This window comes from Dama dama, chromosome 6 (assembly GCF_033118175.1).
Source record: "Dama dama isolate Ldn47 chromosome 6, ASM3311817v1, whole genome shotgun sequence".
Classification (NCBI taxonomy): domain Eukaryota; kingdom Metazoa; phylum Chordata; class Mammalia; order Artiodactyla; family Cervidae; genus Dama; species Dama dama.
This window is the reverse complement of record NC_083686.1, coordinates 18,937,872-18,964,519: the sequence shown is the minus strand read 5'-3', so window position 1 is coordinate 18,964,519 and position 26,648 is coordinate 18,937,872. Positions and strand designations below refer to the sequence as shown.

At 37.3% G+C, this 26,648-nt stretch overlaps 1 protein-coding gene across 10 annotated transcripts in view; it reads right to left on the bottom strand.

Annotated features, from left to right (window-relative positions):
• LIN54 (lin-54 DREAM MuvB core complex component) overlaps positions 1-26,648 on the bottom strand; it is a 62,249-nt gene that overhangs the window by 20,764 nt on the left and 14,837 nt on the right. For 9 of the 10 annotated variants that reach the window (XM_061145685.1, XM_061145691.1, XM_061145687.1 and 6 more), the window contains exons 3-4: positions 23,407-23,530; positions 15,050-15,192 (exon numbers count right to left, since the gene is read on the bottom strand). In XM_061145685.1, coding sequence (XP_061001668.1) covers positions 15,050-15,192; positions 23,407-23,530 — 267 coding nt within the window. The remainder of the gene's footprint in view (positions 1-15,049; positions 15,193-23,406; positions 23,531-26,648) is intronic. The other variant, XM_061145688.1, reaches the window with a different exon arrangement.

The following is a 26,648-nucleotide window of genomic DNA, read 5'->3' as shown; positions in this document are numbered from 1 at the left end:
AGAACAGGGTTCAATCCCTGGGTCGGAAAGATCCTCTGGAGAAGGAAATGGCAATCCACTCCAGTATTCTTGCCTGGAGAATCCCATGCACAGAGGAGCCTGGCAGGCTACAATCCATGCAGACTGTAAGTCGGACATGACTTAGCAACTAAATCACCACCACAGAATACTGAATAGAAGTATAAATAGCATTTTAAAAAACTTTTTAATTTTGAAATAATTTTAGATTTCGCAAGAAACTGCAAAACTACTACAAAGTTCCCATTATACACTTTCCCCTCCCCACCCAAAAAATCTCACATAACCATAGGACATTATAAAAAACCAGGAAATTGACATTTTGTATAATATGATCAACTAAACCACAGAACAGACCTTATTCAGATTTCACCAGTTTTTATGCACTTTTTTGGATGTACACTGAAGGTTGCATAAATTCATGTAACCTACATCACCATCAAGATACAAAATTTTCCCATCACCACAAAGAGACTCTATTGCACTTCCCTCTATAGTCACAACCCTAATTCCTGGCAACCACTGATTAAATTGCATTTTTTAACACCTAAAATAAACTAAGTAACATATCAAAGCTACTAATTTTGTAAAAGACAAAAGTATTTGAATACTACACTTAACTGCTTTAAGAATGCACAAGTTGGTACCTTCCTTGGAGTAGCCTGAGAAACTCCATGTGAATGCATGTCTCTCTGAACATACCACATTAGCAGAAAAATAGTTCACGTACATTCAGTAAAAATCTTCAGTTATTGCTGTTCCTGATTACCACCACTGACAGGTGGGTTAAAAAGCAAATATCTTAATTTATATTCAAACTAGCCACATTTAACATGTATCAGTGGTTGTCCTGAAAAACACAGACTTGACATTTATTTGTACTATTTTTAAGCCATTTTTATTTAAATATTAACAATTATATAGGGATAGATTTCTTTATATATTAATGTAATAATTATATAGGGATAGATTTCTTTATTATTTTCTAATTAGCAAATACCAGAAGTCCTTGCTTAATTGAAGATTTACCTTAAAGGGAAAAAAAAAGGAATAATAAAATATTCTTCTTGTTCTATAAATGAAGATTCTTATTTAGTGAAGTTGGAGATAGAGGCTCAATCAATATCCAAACCCTGAATTTGTGGGCTCCATATAAATATGTTAGCTATTTTGAGGGGGAGTAGTACACTTTGAAATTTGATTCTGTTTGTAAACACAGCTTAGAAACAAACGTTTGGACATAGGAGTTTTGGTTCCAGTTTGCCTCAATCTTGCGTATACTCTGTCAAGCAACCTAATGCTTCTTTATACCTTTGTCTCTACCTGTGCGGGGGAGAACGTTACCACTGAATGAAATTCTTACACTGCTTTGGGACACCTGCACAAATCTCACCGTTTTGAACAGATATTAAGATGCTATTTGTTTAATCGACTGCAAAATCAGAATAATACTTTCCTCAATGCTGGTTAGGTACCACTTACTAAAGTTTGTTCTTTAAATATAAGCTCTTCAAGATCAGGTAGTACATGAAGCAATCTACTTTTGTCACATTAATTATGAAGTCCTGAGGTAAACAAAGTTAGACAAACGCCTTTGCTATGGAAATTCTTAGAGTCTTCAATATGCCAAGGAGCATGACAGATCTCCTAGACTGGTATGGTGTATGTTTCCCAAACTTAATTAAAAACTGCCAAGACCAATGTCAAGGAGCTTACCACCTCTTATGTTTTCTTCTAAGAGTTTTATACTTTCAGGTCTTACATACAAGCCTTTAATCCACTTTGAGTTAAATTTTGTGTGTGGTTCCGTTTCATTCTTCTGCGTGTGGCTGTTCAGGTTTCTCTATACCAACCATATATTCTTGGCTCCTTTCTTACAAATTAATTGATCACATACATGTGAGTTATCTCTGGGCTCTCTATTCTGTCCATTAATCAATGTCTCTGTGTTTGTATCAATACCACACTGTTTTGACTATTACAGTTTTATAATATAGTTTGAAATCAGTAATTTATAGGGTTCCATCTTAATATGCTTTTTAGAAATTTGTGACAGAATGTTTACAGACTTTATCATCACGGAAAAACTATGTTTATATTATCCTAATTTCCAAACTTTGGTTACTAAAATAAACCTACCAATTTGAAAGCTTAAAAATGCTTTCAAGCTATAAGAGACAAATAAGAAAATGAGAAAAGATAGATAGTACAAATGTTACATGACTAAAGACAGAGTCAAACCTCGGGATGGATACGACAACTTTTGGCACTGATGTACTGACTGGTGAAATATTACAAAAAAGATGTAAGGTGTTCATTTGCTGATTTTCCATGGATATTAACCTAATTTACGCTTTATTCACAGCTACAGTGACAAAGATAAGTAAGATAAATGTGATGTGTTAGAATCTATGGGCGCATTCAAGGAAAGGGTCAAATGATCGTATCAGGCAAGTTTAGACAATGTGCTTTAGGAGGCAGCAGTCTTATAAAAACCAGAAAGCAGGGAATTTCATTGTGGTTCAGTGTTTAGGACTCTATGCTTCCACCCTAGGTGTTGCAGCTATTTTTAAATTTTATGCCTCAAAAGACACTGTCAACAGAGTAAAATGGTAACTCACAGAACAGCAGAAATTCACAAATCATATGTCTAATGGGGGACTGAGATCCAGAATATAGAGGGAACTTATAAAATGCAAATGAATCAATTCAAAAATGGGCCAAGAATTTGAATATACATTTCTCCTAAGTATCATCACCTGGTTGTTCAGATGGTAAAGAATTAGCCTGCAGTGCAGAAAAACCTGGGGTCAATCCCTGGATCAGGAAAATCCCCTGGAGAAGGAAATGGCAAACGACTCTGGTATTTCTGCCTGGAAAATCCCATGGACAGAGGAGCCTGGTAGGCTACGGTCCATGGGATCACAAGAGTTGAACACAATTTAGCGACTAAACCATCAGGGCATCATCAACTCAATGGACATGAGTTTGAGCAAACTCCAGGAGACAGTGAAAGACAGGGAAGCCTGGCGTGCTGCAGTCCATGAGGTTGCAAAGAGCTGGACACAACTGAGTGAATGAACAACAAAGAAGATATATAATGACTAATAAATACATGAAAAAATACTTGAACATCACTAATCATTAGTGAAAGATGAAAACTCCAATGATATACCACCTCACGTACACTAGGATGGCTACTATCAGAAAAACAGTGTTGGCATGAACACAAAGACTTGAGAACCCTTGTGCATTGTTGGTGGGAATGTGAAACAGAACAGTTATTGTGGGAAACAGCATGGTGGTTCCTCAAAACACTAAACATAGCATTACCATAAGATCCAGAAATTCAGCTTCTGGGTGTACACTCAAAAGAATCAAAAGCAGGACATCAGTATGAATGAGCCACAGGCATACACGTGTCCCCTCCCTCTGGATCCCCCTCCCAGCTCCCACCAGCCCACCCTCCAGGTTGTCACAGAGCCCCTGCTTGAGTCCCCTGAGCCATACCGCAAACTCCCACTGGCTGTCAGTTTCACATGTGGTAGTGTACATGCTTCCATGCTTCTTTCTCCATTTGTCCCACCCCTCCATCTCCCCCATGTCCATAGCTCTGTTCTCTATTTCTGCATCCCACTGAAACTGAAAATGAAAGTCTCTCAGTCATGTCTGACTCTTTGCAACCCCATGGACTATACAGTCCATGGAGTTCTCCAGGCCAGAATACTGGAGTGGGTAGCCTTTCCCTTCTCCAGGGGATCTTCCCAACCCAAGGATCAAACCCGGGTCTCTTGCATTGCAGGTGGATTCTTTACCAGCTGAGCCACAAGAGAAGCCCAAGGAATACTGGAGTGGGTAGCCTATCCCTTCTCCAGAAGATTTTCCCAACCCAGGAATCGAACCAGGGTCTCCTGTATTGCAGGCAGATTCTTTACCAGCTGAGCTACCAGGGAATTATAATATATATAATTATAGTTATGCTGCCCTGCAAATAGATTCATCAGTACCATCTTACTAGATTCCATATATACACATTAATATATAATACTTGTTTTTCTCTTTTATACTTCACTCTGTATAATAGGCTCTAGGTTCATACACCTCATTAGAAATGACTCAATTATCCTTCAGTTAAAAGTTTTTTTTTAATTCAATAAAAAAAAGGACCACATTATTAGAGAGATTTTAAAGAAATGAATTCAAAGCAGGGTCTCCAAGAGATATTTGTGCACCTATGTTCATAGTAACATTAATCACAAGAGCTAAAATATGGAAACAATCCAAGTGTCCCTCCACAAATGAATATACATACAATGGAGCATTCATTATCCAGCCTTAAAAAGGCAGGAAATTCTGACTGGTGAACCTTGAGGACACTATGCTAAGTTAAATAAGCCAATAACAAATAAAGGACAAATGATCTATCATCTCAGTTTTATGAAGCAGAGTAGCCAAAATCCCAGTGACAGAAAATAGATTAGTGGCTATCAAGGGCTACAGAGAGGGAAGAATGGGTACAGAGCCTCAATTTTCCAAGACGGAAAGTGCTCTGGAGATGGATGGTGGAGAAGACTGCACAACAATATGATGCACTTAATACCACTGAACTCAACACCTAAAAATATATACAAAGATGGCATATTTTATGCTGTGTGTATTTTACCATAATATAAAAATTAGATGCCCATCCTGCAAGATGTGTTATATAAATCAGTCAGGATAAAACTGGTAGACAGGTGAATATAAATGTAACCATTCCATCATGCTTAAAAAACAAGAATAAATCTATTTGTTCTTGTGCTTAATTTGTAATAAAATATTATATAGAAAATAATTACATAAAACCAGATAATAATTTTTTAATGGATAAATAAAATACTGGGAGTAAGGAAGACTTACCTAAGCATAGATCAAAAACTCAAAATTCACAACTGAAGACACTATTTAGACAAATTTAATGTGCAAAATGTCTGGCAAGAATAAAAAGATGAAACCAACTGAGAAAAAGTTTTGTAACCACATTGATAACAAAGGAGTACTTTACATAGTATGCTATGAGCTTGTTTTAGTTCCTAAACAAACAAAAAAGACAAACCACCCAAAGAGCATCGGAGTTCAGAGGAAGAGTCCAGAAGACACACAAGTATGAAGAATTTTTAAAAATACAAATCTATTTGAGATCTTTAAATCAGTTATGTTGGCAAACTAAAAATGACTGATAAACAAGACAGCACAGAAGTAGACCCGTACAAATAGAGCCAACTGACCTCTGACTAAGGAACCAAGGCAATTCAATGGAGAAAGGATATTTTCAACAAATGATGCTGGGACAACAGGACGTCCACACACAAAAAGTGAATTTCAACACAGATCTGATATTTTTCACATATGGATCACAGACCTAAAACTATAAAACTAAACTACAAAGCTCCTAGAAGATAACAGGAGAAAAGTTAAGTTACCCTGGGTTTGGTGATGACTTTTTAGATACAATACCAAAAGTACAATCCATGAAAGAAAAAACTGACGAGTCAAACTTCATTAAAACTGAAATTTCTGCTCTGTAAAAGTTAAAAATATAAAAAGACAAACCGAAGACTGGAAGAAAATACCTATAAAACACATGCTAAGGTCTAAAGATATAGGAGTCATCCGAGTTGTATTCCAGAAATTCTCAAAACTAAATGGCACCATAGCGATGCAACCAGCAAACTCCAGGCTATGAAAAATACAGGATGTAAACAACTTGATTTTTTTTTAAAGGGCAAGAGGAAAAAAGGAAGATGAGGAAAGTAAGAGAAACAGCAATCATTCACAAACTTTTCTGAATCCCAAGTTCAAGCACAGTGTAAAAATTTAGGTGCCTGCGGAAATGTGAATTAACTAGGTATTTAATGGCATTAATGGAATGTGAATAAGTTAAAAGAAAAAGTGTCCCTATCTTTTATATATATAACAAAATACCTACAGATAAAATGACATGATTGACTTTTTTAAAAAGTGGGAAGTGTTATAGATGATAACATAATAGTGGACAATTCCAAAGTTGGATGAAGGGTACACAGGGGTTAATTATACTATTCTAACTTTTTAGCATATTATAAATTTCCATAGTAAAAAAGTTTTTAATAATATTGCAACAAGACCCCACAGGCATTCAAACATCACTAATTATAAAAGCATAAAAACAAAACCAACATAGTAACATAGAAAAGAAATTCTCTGCTAATGGGTGCTGATATGTGAAACATATTTATCTAGAAAGTAACTCAGGCAACTGAATTAATGGTACTAGAACCTGCAGTCACCCTAACTCTTAATCAATCTTGAAACAACCTATGTTAAAGTTGATCAGGAAAACAGATCCCCTTCACTTCAAACTGTACTCACAGGACCATCCCCAACTCATTTAAGAGACTCACAGCAAAAGCAGAAGCTATCAACTTCTGAAACTTCTGTCCCAAAATTGTTCTCTCAACTTCCCAATAAAATCATTGCTCATATCACTTCTTACCTGGATGTATGTAAAACAAATTCAAAATCAGCTCATGATTCATCTCTACCTGCTTTGACTCCACCACACAAACATGCCTAAGTAATTAGAGACATTTAATAAGTCTCCATTTAATGACAAAATTAAGTCTAAATTTGCTGGGTTTTGAAAATTATCCAAAATCTAACCCTATCCTTACATGTTCTCCACTGCCTGCAAAGGATTACTAATTCCAATCAGAGTAGCTATCTTACTACTCTGTATGCATGTACTCTCACAGGTATACATATTTATACATTTTAAGTATTTTTACCTCCAATCTTTCACTCTTGTGGCTGACATCCACTCCAATTCTACCCATTAAAATCTTAGCTCAGGGATGCCTTCTCTGATCATCCCAACTGCAGCTGAATCCCCTTATATAGGAGCTCATGTCATCACTTGAGCTTTTGTAATTTTATATTTTTGTATATCATTTAAAGTCATTTCTGTCACACTCCCTCCTGCACCTCCACAGACTTTAGGTCCCACACGTCTATTTTCGTTCTATTTCCCCAGAGAGTACAGCCCCTAACACATGGAACGTATTGCTGAGTGGAAAATGAAGGAATGCCAGGGCTTCTTTTTCTTTTCTCTTTAGTTTCACCTCACCTTGCCTATACACACAACTTAGCACCTATTTCATTGTTCATTATTATTTTACATGCATTCAATTCTGTCTGACCAACCACCGTAAGCTCTTCCATAGTTTCCACAGCCTCAGGACCCAGCACACACTGACCTACTGATAGCCATTGATAAACAGGAAAGAAAGAGAGAGTGACTGTCTCTTTACTGGCTGCACCATGCAGCATGTGGGATCTTAGTTCCCTGACCAGGAATCCAACCTGTACGTACCCCCTGCCCTGGAAGTGCGGAGACTTGACCACTGGACTGCCAGGGAAGTCTCCAAAAGTGACTCTTAATAACAGGAAATCTTCATTATTGTTCAGCTTTCCAGTTTCTTGCCTAATTAATGTCAATTTGTTAATATAGCACTACTTACTCTATATATGGACAATTACGCTATAGAACTGCTTACTGCTAACCAAAATCCATATTCTCTTCTGCTTCCTAGGCATACAATCAGGTTACATTTCCTAGGCTCCCTTGCAGTCAAGGTAAGGCCACAAGACCTTTAGCTAGTGAAGTGAAAAATGCACCATGTATCTGGTCTGGTCCATAAAGCCTACCAACCTTTTCCCTGACTTTTCCCTGTTCCAGTTGGCTGGAATGGAGATAACATTCAGGGAGACTGAGCACATCATTCAGTTTACTGTAATTTCTAGCCCATTATAAATATTAGCATTTAAAAAATAAAACTGTCACATTACTTTTTAAAATGTATTCAATGGAATCAAATCAACATAGTGATTTGATACTCATCAGTGTCTATTATATTTTTTAAAATATAAATAAAGAACTCTTCAGCAGTCAGAAATTTACATTATTCCATTTGCTCTATGAACTTGTGTTTGAATTCCATGTCCTCTAAAAATTTTATTCTAGTGTAACATTTTTATCCTTGAAATTCTTTTATCATAATTCTCTGAAACAAAGAGGTGTGTATAAACAGAAAATTTAAAAACATTTTGTATCACCCTGATGTTGGAGAGGCGAATGGCAACCCACTCCAGTATTCTTGCCTGGAGAATCCCATGAACAGAGAAGCCTAGCCGGATACAGTCCATGGGGTTGTAAACAGTCAGACATGACTGAGCACACACATTACCCTTTATGTAAAACTCTACGTGTTAAATAATTTTGTCTTGACTGAGTTCATAATACAGTTATTGTATACATTGAAAACAACAAATACATTACAAACTGTGATCATTACAATAAAAATATTTTACTGGAATTCATTGCTCCATAAGATGATGGGATTCATTTTAAAAGATTATTTCCTGTATCCATAAATGTATATTATATATCACTAGAGTGAGAGTTAAGCATCAATTCTATTTCTATTTTTAAGTAAACACTGAAAAACATTATTTTCATAAATCTATATATATGAACAGAAAGATATTTAGCGTACAATAATATACATTAATACTTAGAATTCCTTCTGAGTTTTATACCCAAAATCACATTGTATTCTACCATCAAAAATTATTTCTAATGATTTATAAACTTACTTATGTTCTCCTTCAATTTAGTAGGGAAAAAAACTGGAAACTATCTGAACTACTAGCAAAATAATCTTTAATAATCTGCAGTCATTTGTTTATCAGTTTCTAGGAAATATGACCAAAACCCACCACATGACAGGTGCACTGTTTACCATAATACATTCAGAAATAGGAAAAGACATTTTTTTAGTTATTAACTTCTTATGGTGGTGATAGTGTTCTTTATCTTAACAATTTTTTTGTTGTATAGATGTATACATTTTAGCTGAAAACATCCGAATGTTTAAGATTTGCATATTTGTACCTTTAAGATTTGTATATTTCAGTAAATGTGAATTTTTCCTCAAAACGAAAAAGAAAACCCTCTAAACAAACAGAGAATTCTAGTTAATGGTATGCTTGGAATATGGGGGGAGAAGTATACTGAATATGTGCAACTTACTTTGAAATGCATTTTAAAAATAAGATGATTACTGGAGAGTAGGATGGGTTAAATAAATGATAAAGCAACTATAGTAAAATGTTGAATCTAGAGTTTAATTATAGAAGCTTTACAGAATTCTACCCAAGCTAGAAGACTCAGAAGTAGAAAGAGTTCAAGAAGTTGTACTGGTCATAGATTTCAGAGGAATAAGAAACTTTTCATTTGTACACAGCTTATGCTGTGAAATTCCTCCCCTGGGACTGAAGTACATTCTGCATCCTAAATGGCTATGTGATGATTCAATTACCAACAGATCTTCCCTGTTTGCCAAATAAGGCCAAAAAAGAGGAGCACTCCCCTGGGTAGGAGAGAAAAACTGACAAGAGTGTGAATAAGGTAGAATCAAGGATGTCCAGGATAATTTCCATAGACTTTTAAAGGTAAAGAGCAGGATATTTTGAAAATTTATCTGTGCTCATTATAAAGATAGGGGGGGAAAAAAAAAAAAGAACCCATCAACATCAGGTAAACGGTGACCAGGCCTTACATTTTAAGAGTATTTACTTACTCTAAGACCAAATTAGTGAGAAAGAAAGGGTTTTGAGGTTTCTAACCCTTGTTTCTTTGATCCAATTTTCCAGGACCCAAACTCTACAAATCTTTACATTTTCTGAACTTCAGGTATCCAAAAATTTAACTGTCCTGAAGTCTTTCTAATCAGGTTTCCTAAGAATCAACAACCCAGCTTCAGTGCTGGGCTAAGTAATTCACCTCTCATAGAACAGTTTCCCCATTCTGGGTGTATAAACTTTTTAAAAAGAAAAAAAAAAAAAAAGGCCCAGATGGCATTCTAAAATGAAAGCCAGACTTAAAGATAACCTGAATGCTGCAACCATCAGATAAGGACTTTAAAATAACTATGATCAAAATGTTAACAGGCCTAGCGGGAAAGGAAAACAACACACAATGAACAGAGGGGAGTGTCAGTAGAGAGACGGAAACTATAAAAAAGAGCCAAATGGAAATGATAAAAAGATGATAAACACAATTATCAGGGATGAAGAAGTCCTTCAGTGGGCCCTTAAGTAGATTCCACACAACTGAGGAAAGAATTAATTAATCTGAAGACAGGTCAATAGAAATGACCCAAGTGAAACAAAGAAAAAGCAGGAGGGAGCAGAACAGAGCATCCAAGAGCTTCGGAACGATCTCAGTCTAGCACTTTGGAAAATGGAGTCCTAGAATGAAGGGAAAGAAAGAATGAGGCAGAAAAAAGATTTGAAGAGATATGGTCCAAAGTTTTCCAAAAATAAAAGACAATAAATCAGAGGTCCAAGAAGCTTTAAAATTGAGATACATATGCACTTTTGGCATAGTGATAAAGAACCCACCTGCCAATCCAAGAGAAGTAAGTAACGCAGGTTTGATCCCTGGGTCGGGAAGATCCCCTGGAGAAGGGAATGGCAACCCACTCCAGTATTCTTGCCTGGAGAATCCCAGGATTCATGGACAGAGGAGCCTGGTGGGTTACAGTCCATGGGATCGCAGAGTTGGACATGACTGAAATGACCTAGCATGCATGCATGCACTTTAAAAAGAAAAGAACAGAAACAAAACACACATCTGGACACATAATAGGTCCCCGCTTCCAGGCTCCATGGCATAAAGGGCAGAAGCACAGTCCTCCCTCAAGGGAAACAGTGCCATCAGGAAGAGTCAGGTATCCGTTAGAGAAAAAGATAAAGGGATCTTCGGTGAAGAGGTTGAGGGTTTAGGGGATTATTTTGCTTTTGAACCCCATATGGGGGGAGGGTTTCAAGAGCTGGGGGTAGGTAGTGGGTAAGGAGGCAGAAGATACTGACGACTTCAAGGAGATCAGACGTGGGAAAGGAAAGGTAATCGAGCAGTCTGGCTCTTTTGATGATAGCCAGTACCATACAAACAGGAATAATGAGAGAAATCCTGGCAGATTCAAAGACGATGATGGTCAGATTGTGAGTGCTGACAGGGAAGGAAGGATGGTGTTTGAGGTTTCTTTTGACCACTTTCGATTAATGGGAGCAAGGACATCTCCAGCAAATCCTGATTTTTCAGTCTTTTTCTTAACTGATTTGTCTTAACATCTGAAATTTGAGACCATCTTCCCTTCCCACTTTTTTAAGTTTCTCATTCTACCTCTCTTATTCCTTCTCTTCCATTGGCTTCTTTTCTTCTACCCACTCTTAATATTCTGTGGGTCAGTCCTGCCTTTCTTTTCACTCCACACACAACCTCATGCTCCCTGGCTGACTTCATCCATATGCCCAGTTTTAGCCACTACCTATATTCAGCTTCCTAATGGACATCCTCCTTTAGACAGGCAGTGGGCACTTCAATGACAAACAGCTCCAAGAGCTAAACATTATCTTTTTGCCCAAACCGGCTATTGCTTCCTCTCTAGGATAAAGGGATAATGGAGTTCTCTCCTGTTTTAAAATGTGGCTCTAGTGCAACCTTCAAAGCTGAGAACGACAAATGATAAACTCCCCTATTCTCTAAAAAAACCAAACCATCCATGCCAGAGTGAGTTGCTTAAAGACAGTACACCTATTATCCACCTGCTGCCTATCGAAAATGAAACAAAACAGACTAGAAACAGAAGTGAATTCATAAACATAGATAACACTAGAGCTTTACACCTTAGTGAGAACAAGGGCAGGGGTTCCCCCAGAAAATCTCTGGGACAGACTAGGAAACTTGTCATCTCAATCTTTGGCTGGTGATATACTGGGATAAAGGAACTCTTAAGCCCATTTGGGTCTAGCCACCAGAAGGACCTGACATACATCCCCAGGAATTTAGGCCTTATGTGAACATGGGTCCCAGCCTATAAAAAGCAAGAGGTTAGATGGAGGGACTTTTTTGGTGGTGCAGTAGATAAGAATCTGCCTGCCAATGCAGGGGATATGGGTTGGATCCCTGGTCCGTGAAGATCCCTCATGCCTCAGCACAACTAAGCCCAAAAGCCACAACTACTGAGCCCATGAGCTCCAACTACCTGTGTGCCCAGAGTCTGTGCTCTGCAACAAGAGAAGCCACGGCAGTGAGAAGTCCACTTACCGCGGTGAAAAATAGTCTCCGCTCACCATAGCTAGAGAAAGCTTGCGAGCACAGCCAAAAGTAAAATCAATCAATAAGTAAGTAATTTTTAAAAAAGAGGTTGGAAGGAGCATCAAAACAGCAGAGCAAGGACACAGAGGACCACCGTTAGAGGAGCTACGCTTCCACCATTCTATAGGTTTCCCATTCACCAATGAGATGCTGTGGAAGGGATAAAGCATTTGCTAGGCCAAAGACATGTGCCATCTTGAGGAAGGATACTCAGCAGTTAACAGGCTGTAGGTGGACTACAGGAGGAAGAGAGAGCGAGAAGACTGCCAAAGGCAGTTGGGGCGTGTTCCAGACAGGAACCTGGGCAACATGGGCACACCGTGGGGCCTGCAGAAACCATTCTGAACGCACAACTCGAAAGGCCACTCTTGGACACCTGCCACACAGAGGGTACCGGCAGCTGGACGACAACAGGCCCAGTCACGTAAAACTTTGTCCTTTCTCCTCTAATCTTCCTGCCAATCAGAAGCCAAATGCAGAAAGAGGGAGGAAGCAAAAGAGTGAAGTAACACACAGTACCCCTCCACTGCACGGACCCTGAGTCATGATTGGGTGTAAGTTACCTCATTCAACTGGATGTAAGGTTTGGAGCAGACTTTTCATACCTTTGAGTTTAACCATCCCAATAAGGCTCATTCTTATAGTAAAAATGATGTCTTGTCAAAGAGGCAGGGAAGGAGATTCAACAGGGCTAAAATCAAGGATAAAAGGAAGATAAAGCAAGCTCTTACTTGTATGCTATCAGATATAGCCCATATACCAGTCCACAGTGCCACCACCTACTCTTGTTACTCAAGTTAGGAATCTAGGAGTCATCCCCCAGAGTCTGGCCATCATGTCTTAAACACATCTCTTCTCCCTGGCCCTTGAGCTACTAATCTAGCTCGAATCTGAAGTTCTATAATAATCTAATTTACTGATTCTCTACCCTGGCCTACACTTTATTGTTATTATTTTTTAATCTGAGTATAATTGCTTTACAATGTTGTGTGGCCTACACCTTAAAATTTTTAAATATTGTTTTAAATACCTAGGCCCCAGCCTAGAGACTGATTTAAATGGGATCACACAGAGGCCAGCCATGAGGTTTTCCAAGAGGTCCCCAGGCGCTTTGCAAGTGCAGCCAAGATTGAGAATAACTAACCTAACTGGCCTCTTCTACAATCCAGGCTTATCTTTCTCCAAACTATCTTTCATTATGCTACAAGAGTCATCTTTTTAAAAATGCAAATTTCACATTATCCCACAGCAGTTGTTCTCAATCTAGGCTGCCCCTTTAGAATCACTTAGTGTAAATATTCCTGATACCAGGCCTAACTCCAGACCAATTAAAACAGAGGCCCTGGGGATAAGAACCAGGCCTTGGTATTTATCAGAGCTCCCCAGATGACTCTAATGTGCAGACGAGGTTGAGACCCATTGTCCTAGAAGCAATGGGAAGTCACAGCAAGTCTTTAAGAGCAGTAAAATCCAAACTCCCCTGAGGGCAGCGAAACCTTGCTTCCGACCTTAGCACCCTCAGCTTTCACACTACCAAAGCAATGCAGCTCCCGACACTACATTTATACATGGGCCGTGCTTTTATGCTTTCAGGTAAAGTATATTGAGGTAATACTTTACCTCAATTCACCTACAGCCAAGGCCCAAACCACCTTTCAGGTTAGGACCTTTCAGGAACTGCAGCCTTTGTACAAAAACCGCTGACACACACAGCAGGGCTCATCAATCCACTCGTAACCGTGACAATCCTGTAGAGTAATTTTTAACTTTTAAGTCTAACTTGCCTACTCAACTACCTGAAACTCAAAGCTTATCTATGCTTTTATGCCTAGCGTATCACTATGAAGAAAACAGTGAGCACTCAAAATTTCTGTTAAATTCATTCCATTTAAGTAAATAATTATCTGTATTATTATGCAGGTAGGAGATAATTTTAATCAACTGTAATAGATACCATATTTATACCTTATAGTCAAGTCTTACTGAAACAGAAGCCAACAGTTAGACCTTTTAAACATGTAAGGCAAACATTTAACGTTCGTTCTATTCATGAATAGAGTAACAAGTTAAGGGAAAAGGCAGGTACAATGGTAGTGTGTTTCCAGAATCCCAAGGGTGGCACCTTACAGAATAGAATCCTGGCTATTCCCTTGAACATATCCATTCCAATATACTTTTTTCAAAATGCTGTGCTATATAATGACATCTGTACATTTTAGGAAAGTGAGCTTGGACTACCTACTTCACCTAAAATGATAGGTACTTCACACTGTTAAAATGAAAACAAATTATGACAAGTTTTCAAATGCTTTGAATGAACTGTGTTAACCCAGTAATATGGTAACTAGCATTTGATGGCAATTTCTAGTACTCTGGGTGCTCTGTTACCCAGCAAAATCTCAGCTCTCTATAAAATCAAGGACAGCTTAAGCAGAAGACATCAATATCCTATTTTCAAAAAACCTCCATTTAGCATTTTACAGTCACTATATCTGTGACTGACCCAAAGAAAATAATTGTGCACAAATATAAACTGAAGAGGAATCACATACTTACATAAAATACTTCATTCAAAAGATTTATGTTGTACCCACATTCACATGGGCCATGGAAATCATCTTAGCATGCAAAATGACTACTGTGTTACTATGCGTTTAGAGTTTTTATCTGTCACACATTCTTGATCACTAAATCTGGTATTCACCAAATACCTATTAATTCTTTGGGAATATAAATAAAGTCATTAACCACAATACTTGGCATTTGTGGCTAATTCTTTTTTTTTTTTACCTTATTTGGCGATTTCAAAGGTGAGATGGCTATTTTATTTGGTGTCTGTGTTGTAGAATTTAAAGTTGATCCAATAACACCACTTTCAGATATTGTTATGGTCTTTGATGGAGTCCCCGGAGTAGACTGTGAAAGAACCCTACCTGCAAATGAGAGGCAGCACATCAGTTTGACTTTTTTCAATAATCGTATAAAAACGAATGTGGTGATGATTTACACCCACTGCAGTACATATGCTCAATACTTCACATGTAGCCACATATGAACTGAAACACATAAGGAGGTCTAATGAACCATGGTGAACCTAATGAACTATGATCAACCTAGACAGAAAGAAACAAAACAATGCTTCTTAGTAACACTTAGCATCTTAATACCACCTTATGAAAGCCCACAAAAACAACTCTGCTCACATTCTCATCAAAACTGTTTTGGGGGGGTTTTTTTGCCCGCTCTGGGGATCTCAGTTCTACAACCAGGGACTGAAGCCACACCCTTGCAGTGAAAGCACTGGACCACCAGAGAAGGGCCTCATCAACACTGTTAAGTGATACCTATCAGAAAATGCACTCAGAACAAGCATGCAAACATGTCCTGTGAAAGGGGTTCCCAAAGTCAGGACGTGACTCCAAGCCTTAAAGCGTCAGTCTCTGTTCTCTGCCGCAGCTTCTTCCTGTTTGGACTTAAACCTCAGCATATGATCTAAGGCCACACCCATCAAACAGGCAGTTACTGGGCTAACTTGAACAGTCTGGAAATATACTTCCAGAATAACAGAGAAAAACTACACTGTGCCTGGATGACTAACAGAACTGGAAATCAGATGAGGAGGAGTTGAAATATTAGGGATTTTTATCCTAGGTAGGAGAGGATTACAAAGATGTGACAACTCCTCCAAATTCCTGAAAGACTGGGCGATGGTGCCCTTCTGGGCACACAGTAGGACTGCCCTTCCTACCCCCACCTCTTCCCTGTGGTGAGACTTGGGCCATGTGACTAGTTCTGACCAACAGATTGTGGGCAGAAGTGATGTGTATCATTTACTGCCTAGGCAGACCCTACTAGGCCCTCTCTCCTTCCACAGCTGAGATGGTGGTTCCTGTCAGTCTGGGTCCTTTAGTGACCATGATGAGAAGAGATCCACCCCTTTCTAACCCACCACAGATATGTAGATAACCCTGAAGTAAAACTCTAAAATAAAACTTCTTTAACTTCTGAGAGTTAGACTGTTTATTTTTTTTTTTTAGACTGTTTATTATGGCAGAAAAACCAAGGTTATCCTGACTGATCCAGGCTGTCAGGTTGAAGAATCAGGACCATCTGTTATCTATGAGCTGCATAGCACTAATATAGAGGAACAGAAAATTTTAAGTCGATCAGTATGGAAGAACTTCCAACAAAAATTTCCAGTTAAAATGACTGTTTTAATGAGTGAGTTCCTACTCACTGAAGGTCTACGAAACAGATGCTGGATAATCGAATCCACTGGCTAAAGAGGAAACTCAAGCAGTCAAGAAACAGAGAGGGTAGATAACTAAAGTATCTCTAAGATCCCTTTAGATGCTATGACTTTGGATGGCAAGGAGATCAAACCCGTCAATTCTAAAAGGAAATCAACCCTGAATACTCATTGGAAGGAATAATGCCGAAGCTCCAATACTCTGGCCACCTGACGTGAAGAGCTGACTCATTAGAAAAGACCCTGATGTTGGGAAAGATTTGAGGGCAGGAGGAGAAGGTGGCAATAGAGAATGAGGTGATTCAATGGCATCACTGAGTCAGTGGACGTAAGTTTGAGCAAACTCCAGGAGACCGTGAAGGACAGACAAAGAAGCCTGGTATGCTGTAGTCCATGGAGTCGCAGAGTCGAACGTGACTTAGAGCAGTACTGAAAACAAAACAACAACTATTAGTCAGAGATGAAGGAGAAGGAGAGAGGGGAAAAAAAGGAGGGACTTAACAGAGAACTAGCATGTAAGAGTCAGCATGTAAGGGCTATTACTAATAGCAATGTAATAGTACACGTATCTTTTTAAAAAATGAGTTAAGTTTTACTGGGCATTTATGAATTTTAAAATTATTTTAAATAAATATATTTTAAAAAATTTCTTTTACTTCCTGATTACATTTTATATTACAGACATATTCCTTAGTGAATTTCAGCTGAGAGCTTTGCTAGGGTTCTTCTAGCCTGACTTACATCATAACTAGGCTAAAAAAAAAAAAAAAAAACACCAAATCCTAGCAAACCCTACCAAAATTCCTTTGACTGTGTGGATCACAACAAACTGTGGAAAATTCTTAAAGAGATGGGAATACCAGACCACCTTACCTGCCTCCTGAAAAATCTGTATGCAGGTCAAGAAGCAACAGTTAGAACCGGACATGGAACAGACTGGTTCCAAATTGGGAAAGGAGTACATCAGGGCTGCATACTGTCACCCTGCTTATTTAACTTATATGCAGAGTACATAATAACAAATGCTGGGCTGGATGAAGCACAAGCTGGAACCAAGATTGCAAGGAGAAATATCAATAACCTCAGACATGCAGATGACACCACCCTTATGGCAAAGAGTAAAGAAGAACTAGAGAGCCCCCTTGATGAAAGTGAAAGAGGAGAGTGAAAAAGTTGGCTTAAAACTCAACATTCAGAAAACTAAGATCATGGCATCTGGTCCCATCACTTCATGGCAAATAGATGGGGAAACCCTGAGAGACTTCATTTTTCTGTGCTCCAAAATCACTGCAGATGGTGACTGTAGCCATGAAATTAAAAGACACTTGCTCCTTGGAAGGAAAGCTATGACCAAAGTAGACATCATATTAAAAAGTAGAGCATTACTTTGCCAACAAAGGTCCGTCTAGTCAAAGCTATGGATTTTCCAGTAGTCATGTATGGATGTGAGAGTTGAACCATAAAGAAGGCTGAGCACTGAAGAATTGATGCTTTTGAACTGTGGTGTTGGAGAAGACTCTTGAGACTCCCATGGACAGCAAGGAGATCCAATCAGTCCATCCTAAAGGAGATCGGACCCAAGTGTTCATTGGAAGGACTGATGCTGAAGCTGAAGCTCCAATACTTTGCCCACCTGATACAAAGAACTGACTCATTGGAAAAGACCCTGATGCTGGGAAAGACTGAAGGCAGGAGGAAAAGGGGATGACAAAGGATGGGATGGTTGGATGGCATCACTGACTCACTGGACACAAGTTTGAGCAAGCTCTGAGAGATGGTGAAGGACACTGAAGCCGGGCGTGCTGCAGTCCATGGGGTCACAAAGAGTCAGACACGACCTAGCGACTGAACTGACTGACATCATAACTAAATAAGTCAAATAAAAGAAATTCATTGCTGGAAAAGAAGAAAAAAAAAAAAAAAAAAAAAAAATAACTAAATAAGTCAATTCTATAGAAACTAAATGAATCTGTATCAACTATTTTTAGAAGGCCACCCTCAAGTGTGGAGCCTGCCTCAAGTAACATGTTTATGTGTTCTGATTTCCAAAACTAATACCTATGGGATAAGCCTAAAGCCCTAACAATCATTATTTTAAGAAAAGAAACTACCAATAAAGACACATTTCTATAAAATGCTCATTTTTATGGCTATTACTACAATTTCTTATTTGTTAGGTATTACATACATTTCAGGAAACATATATATATATAAAATCTCCAATTCCTGAGGATAACTGGTACCAAAAAAAGGCCATTTACTCTGTGATAACCTAGAGGGGTGGGAATGCACGGGAGGTGGAAGGGAGATTCAAGACGGAGGGGACATATGTACACCTATGGTTAATTTATGTTGACATATGACAGAAATCAAACCAATATCATAAAGCAGTCATTAATTAAAAATAAATAAATATTAAAAAATAAAAACAATGTGACCTTAAGCATTCTATCATTGTCAAAGGAATAATAGTAAGTCAGAAGGTTATTATAAGTAATAAAATGTGATTATGGTTTGTTCATGTATTCTGTAGAATTTTAAAAATTAAAATGAAAAATAAAATTGGGTAAGTACATCAAAAGAAAAGGCCACTTAAAGTGAATTACATTTAAAACAAGGACAAAAATGTCACTGTAATTAACAACAAAAACCTCTAAAAGTTTTTGGCTAATATTTCATAAAAATTCTATTTATAATTTCAGCTACACTGTCTCTTAGAATAAAGAGTTTGAATTTGAGGGAGGATTCCTCTGAAAACTTATGACAGCACATCCTACTTGATGGGCACATGACACAGATTATTTCTGACAAAATATTTCAGGATTTCATCAGTTTTCCCAAGAACCCTCTGTATCCTTTAAAATTCAAATTATTCTCTTTTGAAGGGCTACTTTTTTTTCACCCAGATAGCATTTCTCCTGATGGCCAAATCCCCATTTATCCTTAGCTCTTCAACAGACGCACAAAAGTATACAAGTCACAGTTTCACTTTGAAATCAGTTTGTAAGGCATTTCATACTCTGCTGTCAGGTACTGTCCAAGAGACAAGAGACATAATCCAAAAAGCTACAGATGGGACAGGCTGGGGGCAGGAGCTAGCTTACCTGACCCAGGACTAATTCTAAAGAGATTAATTCATTATCAAATATTTTAACATTGATGAAGTTAGCTCTACTATAGCAACTTGTTACCTTGGGAGCTCTGACAATGAGGACTGTACCTCATTTAACCATCTCAAAAGTCATGTGAAGTGATTGGTTATAATATTCTATTTTATAGAACTATAAAATGACCAACATTTTATAGAAAGAAATAAGAGCAACAGAAAATATATTTACCCAAGATCAGGGAGAAAATTAATAGAAGAACCATGACCAAAACCCAAGTCTCCAAATAGCTCCTCCAATATACCACACCACACTGGCTCCATGATATAACATATTCACTCAACAATACACATTCACTGAACACGTCTATGTACCAGAAACTGTAGGTACCAGAGACTCATAAAAAGTTAGTCATAAAAAGAAAAATACTGTCTGATTCCACCTATACAAGATACACAGAAAAGTCAAATTGATAGAGACCGAAAGTCTCTGCTAGGGGCTGGGGGAAGGAAGAAATTGAGAAGTTGTAGTCTAATGGGTACAGAGATTTAGTTTTGCAACATGAAAAGTCCTAGAGACACAGTGGTGATGGTTGCATAACAGCATGAATATACTTAAAGCCACCAATGGTTAAAATGGTCAATTTCATATTATGCATATTTATCACAATTCTTTAAAATAATTAATTTTTAAAAACTAGATGGCAAACAAAATCCAAAATTACTATTGAGAGAAATCTTAAGTGTAGTAGGGGAGACAGACAGGTAAGAAAACCAAGTATTACAATACATCAAGACTAACGCAAACATTAAAAGTCACTGTGAAATATAACAGAAGTCTAAATTTAAGTATTTGGTAGGTATAACCAAGTTTTATGGAAAATACATAGGAGATGGTCAGAGAGAGTACCTTGCTAACCTAAGGATCAAAAAATTACCAGACAGTGGAGATAATCCAAAGATAAAATGGATGACTTAGCCACGAGGAAAGCAAAAACAAAAATCATTTCTGGTAAACCCAACATTGCCAAGAGCCTAAGTTCTAAGAGAACATGGTCAATGTGGTGATCTCTTAGAAATGTTACATCAGTAGGCCTGGAGCTAATAGAAGGTGAAAATGAAAAAGGTTTTGTATTAGATAATAAATGACTTTAATGCTAAGCAAGCTCTGGCTTTTGAACCTATTCCTGATGATTTAAGGCCAGGAAATGGAAAAGAAATGGGTGTAACCAAGGAAATTTTAAGCAAGGGGTGACAAGATTTGAATTTTAGAAAAGTCAATTTTATAACACTAAGTTCATCTTGACTGAAAGAAAGAAAAATTATATTCATCTTCCATGAGAAGCCCAAATGTCATTTAAAAGTAGTCTAAATGTAGTTTGAAAGATCATTAGCTACAACTTAAAGACAATGGAATCGCCTCGATAAGACAATTCAACAAGAGAGCTATTTTGGTGGTTTAAATTTGGCTTACATGAATTTTAAAAGCTATGAACTACTAGTTAACAGTTGAAATCATACCTCCAAACTGAACTTAATGCCCACAACCCTAGTGAAATTTAATAGAAGTCTGTCCCTATGCATTTTGGGAGGGCTAATGTCTGCAATTAAAAGGTGAAGCTATGATTAGTGTGGAACACACTGTAAATGACCCAAAGACCTAGCGATGACACACATCCATTACAGTCAAATGTGAGAGGTACAATCTTGACATTACCAAATATTCACTCAGATACACTTCTGCAAAACCACAACTGTTTAGCAAACTCCCCCACCCCACTTATAATTAGAAGTTTTAAGGGATGCTCTCAAACTCAAAAATAGTAAAGAACTTTTACAATGAGACAGTCCTCCTAGTTAACCACTTCCACCCACCCTACCTTCCAAGGGTTTGGGGGTCCCTTTATCATCAGTATATCCAAGCCTTACTCACTTTCAGCCAACTGAAGCCCAGTTCCTGAGGCAGCTCTAAACCTAAACCCTTTCCAATTTTTCCTCTGGGACTATACCCAACTCCCATGACAGCCCTCAAGACACAAGCATCCTGCATAACCCCAAATCTCTACTGAAGACCAAAAGAAAAAGAGAACAAAAAGAGAATTTACCCAACACTGCCCTCAACCAACCACCTCCCCATGCCTTCTCTCAGCTGCTAAAAAAGAGAAGCCTCCCTGCATATACTTCAAAGCCTCGGGAAAATGATAAGTCTTTGCCACTGACTTCAGAGTTGCCTACTGTTATCAAAATGCTTAGTTGCTCAGTCGTGTCTGACTCCTTGAGACCCCATGGACTGTAACCTGCCAGGCTCCTCTGTCCATGGGATTCTCCAGGCAAGAATACTTGAGTGGATTGCTATTTCCTTCTCCAGAGGATCTTCCCAAACCTGGGATCAAACCCAGGATTTCTGCACTTTACCACCTGAGTCAACAGGGAAAGACACTACTAGGTGGCTTTAATACATATCCCAGGGATGGTTTGTTAACATCTGAAGTACCTTCATAAAGAATACACATAGTGGAAATGGGTAATTAGCATTTGAAAGTCTCTAGTCAAAGTCTACCACCCAGAGATGCTTCCATAAGCTCTTAGCACAATGGAAAGTAGAAATGAGTTCCTAAGTGGTAAAAGGAGTAATGTTAGCATAGCTCTGAAGTAAAGACCAGTCACCGTGGCCTGGAGTAGGAAACCGCAACCAGCTCCAGCATTCTTGCCTGAGAAACTCCATGGGCAGAGGAGCCCTGTGGGCTACAGTCCATGGGGTTGCAAAGAGTCAGACACGGCTGAGTAACCAAGCACGAGCACCATGGCTGTGTGATATTCTCCAGAAGTACTGAGGTACCTGCCAGTCAAGAAGAAATAAGAGAGCTGGGCCACTATGGAAAGACAGTGGAAAATCAATGTTGTTTTCAGGGAGCAATAATGATGGGTTATGAACTCTGTGCTGAATAGAGATGAATTTAAGGACTGGAAAGAACTCATTATTAATGAGTGGAAAAATTAACAGATCAGAGATTTCAAAGTGAAAGAATTGCCAGATTGGAAGTACAAAGGCAAATGAACTAGAACAATAAAGAGAATGAAATACTCAAAATCAAGATTTTGGAGGTGTTATTGGTGATGACAAATTTTAATGTATATAATAAAAGAATTGGGCCACACTAAAGAATTTGCTGGTAAAAGTGATACAACTAAAATGCTGTTCTCACTGAAGTAATTATCATCATCACGACAATTTTTTATTTCACAGAGAACTGCATACAGAAAATATTAAAACACTGAAACCAAAAATTCAAACAGAAACCATGAAGTACTATACAATCACATATACTACTTTAAAATTACTAGACTTAGCATGTGCTCTGGAGACAAACTGCCTGGATTCAAATCCCAACTTGGCCATTTACTAGTTGAGTGCCTGTTACCATACTGGCAGAATGGGGATGTTACTAGTACCTACCCCACAGGATTGCCAGAGAATATATCACTCTTTGGGAAGAGCTAAGAACAGCATGGGGCCCACAGCAAACATTATGCAAATGTTAGCTGGTATGATCAGAGTTTGAGGCGTCACTACTGCCAAAGGTACACCAAAAACTAAGGACACTAAGCAATGGACTGATTTTGAGATAAGGCATTTTGCTTGAAGCACACATTTAACAAGTGTAATATATCTCATTAACCAGTTTGATTTATAGTAATAAACACTGAAACATTTCAAGGTGGTAGAACAGCCTTTTTTAAAACTAAAAGGAAGGGAAGTATTTAGCTTAACAAACTATAAAGAAATATAACCTGCAATGACTGGTGGTGATACTTGAGTTGTCTGTCCTGTAACTGCTTTACTATTAATTGGTTTTGCAAAGATCAGCTTCGTGATTACCGGACCAGAGGTTGGTGTTCGAGGCTTCTTAGCAATCTGAAATATATAAATAACTATGAAAACCATTTTTCTATAAAACACCTACTCAATCAAAATTAGACAAGACTGATGTAGAGAAGTACATGTGAAACCAGCTCATTTAACAAAAACATATCTCAGTATTAATATTAAAAACATTTAAAATGCAGCCATTCACCCAAATACTAATATCACATCCTTAAGCCATTATGTAGTAATACCTTTGAATTTTATTTCAAATCCTTATCTTAGTCTCTGAGACATATGCATATCATGAAAACCAAATTAATTTTTAAAAATAATGTTTAAAATAAATGTTAAATAATAATGAAACCAAAAAATGGCATAGCAGTATTCTTTTCCAAATAACAAATTATTCAATAATAAAAGATGGAGTAGAATACATTAAGAAAGCATAGTGCAAATGATAAAGACATCTGTAAATATAATTTCATTGGCCCCTGGAAGCAAAATATAAACACACATTAAAGACAGGTTTATGACTTTATCTTCAACTTTAGATCTATGTATCAGGGGCAAATAAACAAAGAACTGCACAAGTTAATGCCTTAGGATACAAAGAGACATGTTCGGCGAAACAAAGACTATTCTGAAGGTGAAGCCTCTGAAATATTATTGACTAAAATATGATTTACTATAGTTTACTAGACTATAAATTCTTTGAAGGGAGAATCTGTTTTATTCACCTCTGATTTTACATGATACATGGTACATTGTTGTCCTGAACTAAAATTCTTCATAAGTCAAGGAATGTAGAGTTACCGATGTTTTTATATTAAAATAATCAATGTATGCAAAGAAAAGCTTTTTCTAAAGCCAGAAGCAGAAATTTAGCAATGACAAAAATCACAAATTTTCACAGCAGGAAGGACATTAAATATCAACTTTACCTTTGGCAGATATGAAAATTGAGGCCCTGAAAGTACTATTATTGGAAATAGTAACTCAAAATGAACAAACATGACCAACTTAAATTACAAAATATACTAGAAGCTGCAACTGATCACAGAACCAAGTAAATATCAGCTTTGTGCTTTAACTATAAATTAAACTTAAAAACATATTTTCTTACATCTAGAATAAATTACTTCCTTACACTCAGAACACAGTACTGACAAAACAAAATGTACAGGAAATACAAACCATCTTTAAAAAAAAACAAACCAAAGAGATCTACAACTATATATTAAAAAATATCCAGACTGCAAAACTCTGACATACCCGAATAAATCCATAATTGTACTTTACAAAACTGATGCAATTTGAGAGACATAAAGGGAAAATATTTCCCAAGTGTATTTACAGGCCTAGAACTCTAAAATAAGTTAAATAGGTTGCCTACTGACTTAGTATTAAGAATCTCAAGAGGCAGAGGTACTGATATTTTTGGAAATCTGTATCTTGCAAAAAAATAATCTTAGCTACAGTTTGGGAACTTAAAGTATTTCCCCATTTTTAACTGATTTTCACAATCACACAACTATACAAATACTTACCAACCAGGAAAAAATTGTAAACAATACTACCAAAAGCTCATTAATTACTCAAATGAACAATCTCAACTTGCACGTATCGTTTTGTTTCTTTAATGGAGCATAGCTGAAAATAAGGATTTCCAGTTCTGTTAAGGAACCTTGCTTTTTGTATCATGAGTTAAACTACCCTAGGAGAAACTTACTTTTATTAAATAAAACAGAGCATAAAGGATCATTTTTAAACAAATGTATCTAATTAACAGATTAACACAAAAATGAATCAGAAAAGGAAATTTACAAATACGACTGCCAAATATGTGATCAAATAATACATGCAGGTAATTTGGGGCACTGTGTTGGGAACTAATAAGGAGTTATGTTGTTCAAGACTGCTAATTATTTATTATCCATACATACTATGCAGAAGAATCACAGGAAAGGGTTTATGTATCTGTAATTAAGTGTAACTATCTCTGTTACTGCCTCTGGTTTCAACTGTCACCTCTTTCCTTCATTTTTCAAGATGGGTCTCCTTCCACCCTTTCCTGTTGTCCACACCCTAACAGCTTCAATCCGATTAAATTTAAGACAATGCTGAGGACCATCTGGGAAAAAAAATGAGATGATCATACACACTATGTAATACTAAACCAAATACCCTGGTGCCTAAAATGGATACAGACAGGCATGCAGCTTTTTGTTTGTTTTTTTCTGAGCCTCAGAGTTTTAGAGGCTACTCATGAGTTGAAAAGATTTGAGTTGCCTAAAAATAACTGACCAAGAAGAACAATATTCTAAATGGGGTTTCTTTTGTTTTTAAATAGAAGTTCTTTTTAAATAAATAGAATCAAATGTTATAAAAGTAATAACAATAAGAGAAGTTATAAATATTAGACCCCAGTTTTTGTTTTTATTGTTGGTACTTGGGGGATTATAGACAAAAACTAGTGGATACAAGTAAACTGGTCTTACAAATAGCATGTATACATTGCTCTATTAAATGGGGAAAAAAAACCCAAAAACGACATTCTGATTTACATTATCAGTATCTTATAAACATGGCTATGATCCACATCCCCAAAGCCAGATAAACTCGGGTAAACCAGTAAAAACAAGTTTCACAACTGATTTTTAAAAGGACAAGTTGAGGACAAGGTGCCTGATGGTGACAGGATATCTCATTCAAGAGATACTCATCAAAAGAAGTAAAAGGAAATCAGAGATAAATGAGAGACAATTGTGAATGAGAAAGCAAAGAACATTAAATGTTTAACAGTGGCAAAAGGGACATGGGCAAATTATATATAAAGTCTGAGAAATCGTATGAAGTTCTTAAATGAAAAGCCCACGAAAAATAAGATTCTATTTTGCCAACATAATAACAACATTTTTTCTATTATCAGCTGAGAGTGGATAATTTCCCAAATCTTTCTCCCTTCCTTTTATGTATTCTTTAGTTCTCATGCCTTCTCCTTTTTTCTAAAAGCCAACTCTTTAAAACAGGAAATGCATTTGTTCCCTGGTCTTAATCGGATCATTGTATTTCTAAGCATGGTGTTGACCTAATAAGGCCTATCTGGACACGAAAAATGGGGAACCACTTAACATATATTCTAATAACCTTCTAGCTTGGGTTTCTA